This window comes from Myxocyprinus asiaticus, chromosome 27 (assembly GCF_019703515.2).
Source record: "Myxocyprinus asiaticus isolate MX2 ecotype Aquarium Trade chromosome 27, UBuf_Myxa_2, whole genome shotgun sequence".
Taxonomy (NCBI): Eukaryota; Metazoa; Chordata; class Actinopteri; order Cypriniformes; family Catostomidae; genus Myxocyprinus; species Myxocyprinus asiaticus.
Window position 1 is genome coordinate 8,120,761 of NC_059370.1, and position 12,085 is coordinate 8,132,845.

General features: G+C 39.7%; 1 protein-coding gene across 2 annotated transcripts in view; it reads right to left on the bottom strand.

Moving 5' to 3' along the window:
* LOC127418037 (GDNF family receptor alpha-4-like) overlaps window positions 1-11,634 on the bottom strand; it is a 49,901-nt gene extending 38,267 nt beyond the window's left edge. Inside the window, exon 1 of one of the 2 annotated variants that reach the window (XM_051658364.1) lies at window positions 11,124-11,634. In XM_051658364.1, the coding sequence (XP_051514324.1) occupies window positions 11,124-11,166 (43 nt within the window). In that variant the 5' untranslated portion in view covers window positions 11,167-11,634. Of the gene's footprint in view, window positions 1-6,550; window positions 8,068-11,123 lie in introns of those variants that run through there. The other variant, XM_051658365.1, reaches the window with a different exon arrangement.
* Window positions 11,635-12,085: the final 451 nt, after the last annotated feature.

Sequence of the window (12,085 nt, forward strand, 5' to 3'; positions counted from 1 at the left end):
AAATGTAATGTGTTACACTACTTTTTGAATAACAAAGTAATTCAACAGTAACTAATTACTTTTTAATCAGATTACACCCAACACTGGTGTTACGTCACTTTGTAAATAACAACACATGTTCTCCAAGCCACCGGACACTCTACGCTCAATAGTGATGCATTTACATTTCAATCGCTGTCAGTCACACACATCGCAGTTTAAGAGCTCTACCAATCATCACAGCAGCCGGGCTTAGAGCCTCTCTTCCAATCAACATCTATCTTTCGCTCCACAGATTTGATTAGTTCAAGTATCTGCCATAGACTCCCATTGAAGAACGGCTTCAGTAGCACTCTATGGGCCGTGCATCCACCGACATCTATGAACACATTAATGTAGAAAAACAGCGGATTGTGTTACTTGAACGAATCACGTGAAAGTGCTGTGTGATATTTTATACTTTAATTCACTAAAATATGAAAATCCACAAATAGTGATATGTAATTTATATAGATTCTTTGTGCATATATTAAATTCATCATTGCAGTATTTCTTATGAGATTTTAAAGCAATCACAACTTACAGTATGTGTTCATCACAACTGCTATAAGATATATCAGCATTGTATCGGCCATCACCTACTTTGCTCTAGTAATCAATATCACATTGGTTATTCAAATATTCACATCGGTCGACCACTAGTTCTTAGCGACACATGACAGTAATCCATCATATTTATAATATTTGTATTCAACACAAATAGAAAAGATGCTGACTGTGAAAGTGGAAAAATGAAGATCAAAGTCCCTTAACTTGCACTCAAGGGCAGAATGAATATGTGTAAAATCATTTAAAGAGACCTAAAAGTAATTTCCTGGCTAGCTGTTGCAAGAGGACAGATAACTTTAAGGAGTAGAAAATTGTCATTTATGAAGTTCATGCATCAAGTCCCTGGTTTCAACCCTAATCCTTGTTGAAAGTCAGGATTTTTGGATTGACAGCTGTATTTACTAACAGGTGTGACTTATAAATTGTCTTGTATAGCTTACAATAATACTGTCTGTACATAATGAATGAATTACGGAAGCCAAGGCCCTTTTCTATTCTCTCAAAAGCCATGAATAACGCCTGTACCCACAGTGACAATCATATTTAATAAATGATTCCAATCGAGGCGCAAGTTCATCTGTCAAATCCTACTGTAATTAACCACTGTGGTTCACCAAACTCATGCTCAAAATGTGGGTGTGAGTCCTGAAAATTCAAGTGAGCTGAGTGAGTTCAGTTATAGACTACAGTTGTCACTACTGGCTGGGCTTAAGTAGAACATTAATAGCACTTAAGTAGTATTTAATCTCTAAGGTGCGTTTCCCAAAAGCATAGTTATCTAAGTAGTTCGTAAAAACATTCGTACATTAACGAGAGCTTTGAACCGCTCATAAGTCCATTAAGTGCAACTTAAACATATCTTTCTGGCATCTTTCACAGTTTATCAAAGACAATGGGACATTGAATAAATTGTATTAATATATTTTGATCACTGGAAAGCCATTGTAAACTATTTCAGAGGATAAATAATGTTTAAAAAAATTGCATTGAAATCAATAGGCAGTCTCCGCAGTCTGTGCATGTGACGTGATAGGTCTAAATTTACAAGACACGTAAAACGGTATAACGTTATATTAGCCTTCTTTGATAAGCATAATTGTAATGGCAATAGAAAGACGATATGTTCTTATTAAACAGATGATATAAAAAGACATACGTGAGTTATGTGACCACGCAGTTTAAAACTTAAATAAATATGCCTAATAAATAATGACAATTTGGTTAGAGGAGATTAGATTGAGAGTGTGCAATGAGAGATTCTCTCTCTTTCTCCTCCTCTTCTTTCTTCCTCCAACGGCTGGTTCAAATCGGCTCGCCTATAGTCTTTTTACAAGGCAGTTACAAATTGCATGATGCATAATGGCAGTAAGGCTACAAGTACACAGTACCTTGAACTAACCAGATGACCTATTAACATTTAGACAGGCCTATGAGTAGTTCAATACCGATGCCCGTCGTTTTAATCATGTTCTGTGCGCATTTGTTCAGTTTCCAGCCAAAGGAACAAAACTTCAGGCTACACGAGAGTCCCTTATGATTCACATTGTGTGCATTCACGTTACATGCATTTATTGTGTCACTTTCATTAATCTCTATGAGTGAGCATCAATACATCTGAAACTCTTACTATCCTTATTTCTTCAATTAATTAAATTCTGTAATAGTTAGGTAATACATTTTGGCACCTCAACAAGGTTACAAACAACTTCCATGTTAATCACACTGTAAAAAAAACTTCAATTTTGTCAGATAAGCTCAATTTTAAAAGTTGATTGAACTATCTAATGTTGATAAAAGTGAGTTTACTTAAAAAAAATCAATTAAGTCAACTTTTATGCCATTTAAGTCAGAGCGGCATTTTTAAACAGTGAGCACATACAATATCAAGTTTGGTGGTGAAGGTAGAACATACAGGCTTTTGAGCATGCTCAGTTTGATCACTGACCCTCCAACACCCCCCTATTTGAAACTTTGTGAACCGCTATGAAATGGAAGTTTAAATTGTTCTGTTGTAAGTCTATGAAGCCAGGCTCTACCATGGAAAATCAGGAAATAAATGGGAATTTACATCTTTGATTTCGATGTTATCCATTTGTTAAAGTCATGGAAAGGTCTTGAAACTCATGGGTCAAAATCTGGGGGAACTTTGTAAGGCTGAGCACTATGAACTTCATATTGTTGCGTCTGCTACTGAGCATGCCCACTGGAGAAGCATTGTGGCTGAAGACACTACCCACAATTCCCTGCTCTTGAATTTATTTAAGTGTGTTTGGTCAAAGCATGCCTACTTATGAGGACATATAAATAATTTGTAAATAATCTGTTTTGAATTAATAGCTGTTTTTGCTCTTTATGTGTTTTTAATTATGTTTTGCTGTAAAAAAAATTAAAATAAAATTGTGTTTTGTTTAAAGTCATCATCAGGGTAATTAGTGTTCGCTTTGATGACGTTTCTTTATTTATGCAGTTGATTCAACTTCTAAAATTTAAAGTATTTGTAATCTACACCACCATTTAAGTTAGACCAACTATTTGGTCTCTTGGTGGGACTCATACATGATCATATGTCAAAATACAGATCTGCTTAAAAAAATATTTTTTTTTATATTGTTTTCAAGAATATTGAAAATCATGGACAGCTATACTTAAAAATTCAAGTTTACTGAACTTAATGATCATTGATATTTTTGAGTTCGCTGAACTTACTGTATTAAGTTCATGGAACTTAAGATCCAACTTGAATTGTTAAGTTGGTAAAACTAATTTGCCTGAAGTTGAGTAAACTTAAAAATACTTTGCAGCTGGTTGCCTTACTTTTTATTTTTTACAGTGCAGTATTTCCACCTTTTCATTTTGAGAAGACAAACTCTGGACATACTGGCCAAAGTGATCAGCACCTTTGGGCTGGACAGCTCCTGTAACTAAGCACTTAAGTTCGACTTTATAACGAGCGATCTACGTGCTGGTTTGGGAAACAGGCATTACTCCATCATAAAATAACGAGCAACGTTAGTTAAGGTTATCGATAAAGCTTAAGTTGCAACGTTATCAGGAAACCCAGCCCTTGCTTATAACTGAACCGTGTGGGAATGTACTGTCACCGTATTTAGCATTCTAAAACTCAACCAACATTCGTATTCAGCTGCTGTGTTAACGTTGCAACGAGTCCATTCTCAAACCCCGTCCTGACAGATATTATCGACTCTAGAGACCCCTGCTGTCAGCCAGGATTTCAGGGTGACCTGAGGGGGAACTGTGACAGGCCTGGGTAATTTCAAAGCCACATATTCTCTGTTTTTCATTAAGTAGCAACAGAATAACCCTTGCACTCTTATGGAAGCATGAGACATGTGTTTCTCTTTCTTGTATTTCACCCTGTCTGACCCTCATCCCCCTTTGTGTCTCTCTTTCTGTGCTGCGGCAAGAACTGTAATTGCAATAGGCCTCATTTTGAAGTGCGTGGTGATTGAGAAGCCACGGCTGTGGATGGCAGACTAAACGTTGGTCATGGCTTTGGACTCTGCCACCACAAAATGGCACCTCCGTCCAAAGCTCATGGAGAGATAATCCATGCGTGAAAGACCATCTACCGCAGCAGCCCAAGACAAATAAATGCACTTTGATCACACAGACATTTGATAAACAGTTAGTGGTTTGGGTTTCAATATTGAGGTGTAACAATGCACATTTTACTATAAAGACAGGTGTTCGTGATTGGTGTTCTACCAGTATTTTCTTCTTTTTCAGCTGCCTTTTACAGTTTCAACTTTAGGAATACTAAAAGGAAAACCAGACAAGAGCTTACATTTTTAACATGTATTTACACTGCATTACATTATATTTATACAGCTTGCAGATGCATTTATTCAAAGCGACTAACAGTGCATTCAAGATATACATTTTGTCAGTTTGTGTGTTTTCTGGGAATCAAACCAATGATTTTGGTATTATTAGTGTCATGCTTTACCAGTTGAGCTACACGCAGGAACAAAAGCTGCACGTAGATATTTCTGGTTAACATTAGTTAACATAGTCTACTCTTTTGCAAAATATTGTAGTTTTTTCAATCTATAACTTTATAGCTGACTAGAGCTGTTTTATATATGCTTTTAAGCATATTTAAGCTACTTTTTTTTTGTAACTTTTCTGGTTAATATCAGATAAGCATAGTCTGATCTACTGTACAATTACTGTTATTATCTGTTTTAACTGTTTATTAACAGCTTATCAAACCTTTTTTGTATTCTTCAAGGGTGAATCTCATGAAACCTGTCAAGAAATTGTCCCAGTCATATTTAACCCTAAATCAATACAGAAAAAGATATGACATTATATTACATTTTACACCAAATTCTCATTACCCTCATTACATTTCACTTTTACTATTATAATTTCTTGCTTGTTTCTTTTGATTTTGGAGTCAAATAGGACCAGGACAATTTCTTGACAGGTTGAGAATCCTCACAGAAATCTCTTTTCAGATGCAATTTAATAACTTAAGTTCTAAATGAATAGATAAATACCTGAACATGATACAAAACATACATACATACTGTAAGTAACTTAAAAATAACAGTAACATAATATTTCTTTACTAAATAAACGTTTTAAAATCGGTATGTTCAGTGTTTGTTTTTTAGACAGAGAATATGGAGCGGTTCAGAGAAGGACACGCACACAGAATTTATGTAGAGATGGAGTGAGAAAGGAACAGAGAAAAAAAAGTAAACAGAATGACAGATAGTAGACACTTCACACAATAGGAGACAGTCTCAGTATGGAGGCTGATGGCAATCAAACACATGCTGGCCGGGTATTACGAGCTGTGTGTGTGCGTGCACTAAAATCACATTTAGCAAGTGACAGTGCCACACACACACACACACCTTGAGGCTTTAAGTCTTATGCACGCACTGAGAGAGAAACAGACACAAAGGCAGTTTCAGCTGTACAGGGGAGTGAAAGAAATAAAGCTTCGAGTGAAATGGAGTAAGTGTGTGTGTACATGTGCGTGTACTGTAAATCGAAGTATCCTTGTGTGGTTGTATTTATGGCCAGCGACAGTAAACTGACTCTAGCTGTCGATATGTGGAGATCTAACGTGATTAGCTAATCAATGCGTACAGAGGTCTAAACCTCTGTGGTAAACCAAGCACCACTATATCAAGATACATATCAAGGAAACCCACAAAGCCTTGTCTGCTCTGTCGATGTGGACAAATCTGAAGAATCCATCAGCTAAATTACCACGTGCTACATCTCTAGAGCCGAAACCAACAATTACAAACAAAACCCTCAAATCCATTAAAAACTGTTGAGGAATAGCTAAGTGTTTTGTTCAGCACTTCAGCCTCATGAATGACACAAAAATCTAGAAGAATGAACAAAAACAAAATAGTTTTAAAGTCGTTCAGCTGCAGTCTGGCAATGAATGTCCACTCTTGTTTGTGCTACAGACTTTCAGCGCACACTGTTATTTGCTGCATTGAGGTTTTTGTCAAATGTGGGTCAGAGCGCCGTATCTGTTCACTATTGGTGACACGTCACATCAAAGCATGGTGGCGGTATTAAAACAACCAGCTCGGATGGGCCCATCTGATTGACAGTGAGGAGAAACGGAAGACAATCCAAAAGCCCCGGGAAGAGAGCGAGTTCACTGCGGGGACGTGATGCTGAGACGGTCCTTGGCACTAAATTACACCACTCGGTGCCTTTAATGAAAACTGGCTACAACATCATCATAGAGCTGTGTGTTAAAGGAACTCACACACACACACACGCACACACACTGATTCTGTCGCTTGGCTTGAATCTCCCTACACAGAGTCCAACACCATCTGCCATCACCGTGTTTGCCTTTGTAAATCCTGGTTATCAACAAAACACACACACGGCCCTGAAAAGGCCCAAACATCCCCTCTTGCCCCCATATGTAAAGAATACAAGACTGAAGGATAATTACCTTTGTGAATTCCCGTTCTATTAACTAATCCCATGTGGTTTATTGAATCATTTTTCTTTGATTTTCTTTTTCTTCGATCCAGTGCTGGTCGGACCAATCAGACTCTACGCTACAAGACTGTTTTGATCGCACGGACTGGGAGATGTTCCGGTCCGCCTCTGATGACGACATCGAGCTTTACGCTGATAGCGTAATGTGCTTCATCAGAACGTGTGTAGAGGAGGTGATTCCGACCAGAACTGTGCGAATCTATCCGAATCAGAAGCCGTGGATCAACAGCGATGTTCGCGCAGCACTTAATGTGCGGACCTCCGCTTTTAATTCCGGGAACGCGGAGGAGCATAAACAAGCCAGTTATGCCCTCCGAAAAACTATCAAAACAGCAAAACGCCAGTACAGGAGTAAGATTGAAGGACAGTTTAACACCACCAACTCTAGAAGCATGTGGCAGGGAATTAACATCATCACGGACTTTAAAGGGAATAAAAACTCCGCCATGAACACCGCTGCCTCTCTCCCAGATGAGCTAAATACTTTTTATGCTCGTTTCGAGGGAAATAACACCGCCCTCGCGGAGAGAGCTCTCACGGCCGAAGCTACAGAGGTTAGTTCACTCTCCGTCTCTGTAGCGGATGTAACCCGATCATTCCGACGGGTGAATATCCGCAAAGCCGCGGGTCCAGACGGCATTCCGGGCCGCGTCATCAGAGCGTGCGCGAACCAGCTGGCTGGTGTTTTTACGGACATTTTCAACCTCTCCCTCTCTTTGTCTGTAGTCCCCACATGCTTTAAAACATCCACCATTGTGCCTGTTCCAAAACAATCGAAAATAACTTGTTTAAATGACTGGCGTCCTGTTGCTCTGACCCCCATCATCAGCAAATGTTTTGAGAGACTAATCAGAGATTACATCTGCTCTGTATTACCACTCAATCTTGACCCGCTGCAGTTTGCTTACCGTAACAACCGCTCCACTGATGATGCCATTGCATCTACAATACACACTGCTCTCTCCCACCTGGAAAAAAAGAACACTTATGTGAGAATGCTGTTTGTAGACTACAGCTCAGCATTCAACACCATAGTGCCCTCCAAGCTAGATGAGAAACTCCGGGCTCTGGGCTTAAACAGCTCGCTGTGCAGCTGGATCCTGGACTTCCTGTCAAGCAGACGCCAGGTGGTTAGAATAGGCAGCAACATCTCCTCATCACTGACCCTCAACACTGGAGCCCCGCAGGGCTGTGTTCTCAGCCCACTACTGTATTCCCTGTACACACATGACTGTGTGGCAACACATAACTCCAATGCCATCATTAAGTTTGCTGATGACACGACGGTGGTAGGTCTGATCACTGACAATGATGAAACAGCCTACAGAGAGGAGGTGCACACTCTGACACACTGGTGTCAGGAGCACAACCTCTCCCTCAACGTCAGTAAGACAAAGGAGCTTGTGGTGGACTTCAGAAGAAAAGACAGAGAACACAGTCCCATCACCATCAATGGGGCACCAGTGGAGAGAGTCAGCAGCTTCAAGTTCCTGGGTGTCCACATCACTGAGGAACTCACATGGTCCGTCCACACTGAAGTCGTTGTGAAGAAGGCTCATCAGCGCCTTTTCTTCCTGAGACGGCTGAGGAAGTTTGGAATGAACCGCCACATCCTCACACGGTTCTACACCTGCACTGTGGAGAGCATCCTGACTGGCTGCATCTCCGCCTGGTACGGCAATAGCACTGCCCACAACCGCAAAGCACTGCAAAGGGTGGTGCGAACTGCCAAACACATCATCGGAGGTGAGCTTCCCTCCCTCCAGGAAATATATACAAGGCGGTGTGTGAAAAAGCTCGGAGGATCATCAGAGACTCCAGCCACCCGAGCCATGGGCTGTTCTCACTGCTACCATCAGGTAGGCGGTATCGCAGCATCAGGACACGCACCAGCCGACTCCATGATAGCTTCTTCCCCCAAGCAATCAGACTTCTGAACTCTTGATCTCCCACGATCAAAATACATCATCCCTGCACTTTATTACTCTTTTATCTCACACCGGACTGTCATAAATTATATTACTGTCATTATATTATGTCTCTCTTAACAACTGACTATCAACCGACAGCCTGAATGTCAATACAGTACAATACTGTACATTCTATATATATACTTTTTTCATATATATTTTAATTTTTATTGAATAATGTGTATCTATATAGTATCTATATAGTAAAAAACAAAAAAAAAAAAAACAAAAAACAAAAACAGCATATTGTATACTGTGCAATGTATGTTATTATTGTATATTGTTGAGTGTAATTGTGTATAACAGATGTTTAAATTGTGTTGTGTTAATTTGATGTTTTAAGTTGTGTAATTATGTATAACAGATGTTTAAATTGTGCTGTGTTAATTTGATGTTTTAAGTCGAGTTTAATTATGTATAACAGATGTTTAAATTGTGTTGTGTTAATTTGATGTTTATTGTAGATTGGCGTATGTCTCATCACTGTCACGACTGCTATGTTGATCGGAACTGCACCCAAGAATTTCACACACCATTGCACTTGTGTATATGGCTGTGTGACAATAAAGTGATTTGATTTGATTTGATTGATTTGCTAAAAATGGCAGTGTAATTAGGCTGTCCTGGGTATGTCCTTGGCTAGCGTCGACAGGAAAGCATCTGTGTCCATTATAGCTTTTTTTGCAGCATCATGCAATTATCAGATCCGCTGACAAGCCACTGTTTCACCTGTGTATATTAGACTTCTCTGAATGCACTGATACATTTCTTTATTGCAGCATGTGTTTTTGTGAGAACTCATTTGGGTAAAAGCATAAATAAGGGAAAGGCATTAGGTAAGCATTCAAGCCATGTTTTGTTATGACCTTCTAGACCTGTCAAACATCTGTTACTGGGAAAATGATCTGAAAGTCCGGAGTTCAACGCGCAGAAACACACCTGGGCACGCGACTGGCGCGCGCACACATACTCACCTGCCCAAAGGCCGATAAGAGCAGTCAATATGACATTTCATATGTTTGTACACAGTTCAAGTTGATAGCGTTTCAGGTCCCGGGGCTTGCACCTCTTAAAATCATCTAAATCAAGCATCCAGAGCGGCACGCGGCATATCTTTATGCAAATACACTCAGTGCAAAAGTGGAAATGTATTTGTTTGTTTGTTTCGCGAGCTCTCAGTCAGGGGGTCTCCTCGCGTTCCGTGCGACTGATATATGATCCGACCCCCGGGGGAAACGCACAGCACGAGCGAGCACATCAAATCTGCAATCATTAACACAGCTAATAAATAAACCTGTCGATCAGCGCGCGCATTACAGCGTGTTCTCGAGGCACTGGGGTGCGACAAATACTACTCACGATGATGAATGCCACTTGTGCAATGGACTACAAAACACTCGCAATGCTGCATCGTGTCGTCCCAGGTGTGAAAAGAAACTGCTGGTTACTGTGTTACGAAAACACAGTGGAGTTGCCCTTTAACAACTCGCGAGTGTAATCTGCCTGTGTGCGCGCGCGTGTGTTCTTGCCATCACATAATTAGGAAAATATTGACTGTGACAGATGTCTCATAACATGCTGTTATTTGTCGACGGAATTGTATTTTTAGACCTGGCCTGCAATGGTAATCACGCTCGGAGGAGCTCCTGTAATGTCTGGGATATTAAAACTATGTATTGATTCAAAGAATAAGAATATTATAAATAGTTCAAAAGAAACGCATTTCAAACAAGACCACAAAAGTAGGCTACCTATAATTGGTAACTTTACGTCCACAAAATAAGATTGTAGTGCAAAACCAGGCCTAATATGCAAATGTCTAATATGGAGAATACTCAATTTAACTTCATTTAACCTGACGGTTCCTTATATATATATATATATATATATATATATATATATATACACACACACACACACAGTATATAATAGTTCAATTTAGAACCATATCAACCATAAGAACCCTTTTATGCTGAAACGGGTCTTTATGTTTAAGTTTAGGGTTTTTTACTCATGCCCTTTCAAAACATGGTTCTTTATGGGATCTAAAAACCTAAAAAAAAACAAAAGAAAACACCTAAAATTATATTTGCCACATCTACAGATGCAAGCCAAAGAAACCCTAAATTCAGAACAACATTTAATAAGAGTTAATTGGTTGTTCAAACGCCATAAATTAAAGATATATATCAGAAATGTGAAGGGAATGAGAGGCACATCTGTTCCAGTGCACAACACTCAAGAAAATGAAGCTCTTTCATTGTTTCAGCACAAGCACATGGTACAGTGGTCACCCTGAAATACTGATAATGCATGACAGTGTTCATGTTACACATATACTTGTAAATATAGTCAATAGCAATGGTTATTACACTAACAAAGTGTATGCACAAGCAGCTCCACAGAATAATAACTGGATTATGCACATGTTGTTCATCAGTATAACTCAGTGCTTGTGTAAATACTGTGTAACATGAACACTGTAATGTAAAGTGTGACCCAGATGTGTCCATATAGCCTAAGTCATTTAGGTTGTTTCTCAATGTGTCTTACCCTTAATGAAGAACAGATTTAGAAGTATTCCCAGAAGAATCATCTCGTCTGCTGCTGAATGCGCTCGGCTGGACGGTGATGTTTCTGCTGCTGCTGCTGGGGATTCTCTGGAAAGCGTGTCTGGAACCCCCGGATCGCTCCGTATCGACCCCTCAGACCGACACCCCGCCGCCCACTACATCCATACACAGGGACCACCGTCCGGCAGAGAGTCTCGCAAATAAATCTCCAAAAATGGTGTGGCCTAAAATCAGATTCCAACTAAAAACTTCAATGTCTGACGTATTCTGTTGCGTAAAATGTGCCCGAAGAGCTACGCCACACAACCAAAAAATGACAAACTGTCAAATGAACAAGCATTAAGATGTCACATATATAGGCTACTCGCGATCGGAGTCGTTCTGATATAAAAATCTTTGATTCAAACACCTCGCACCACCACAGGCGCGTAAAGAAATGCGCGCAATAGATGTGACAATGTGCGCATCAGATCGCTTAAGTTGAATGTATGTGAGCGCTCGACCCCAGATGCTTGTTTCCGAACTGTCCCACAGCACAATGTGCTCAATCCAGTCCTAAAACTCCACGGCGAATTTGACATGCATCTGCCTCCCTGTGATTGGCACAAGCATTCTCAGGCGCATCCGTGCAAAATCCCTGACCAGCCTTCTAGAGTGCTGGGATGATGACACGCATAAAAATAACGATTGCAAGTTGAACCAATAAAGGTTTTTCATGCTGATGCTATAGGAGGACTTTTTACTCTCGAGTTCTTTAGAAAACCGTCTATGTGCTTGTGCTTTAAAGAACCCAGAATCAATGTAGGCTACACATCTGATGAACGTATAATGCAACTTCAAGAAAAAATTGTAATCTCGGAAGGAACATATAACCAATTCAAGAACCCTAAAGAGTGAAAATGATTCTAGATAAATAAATAAATAAATAAAAACCTTGTTAAA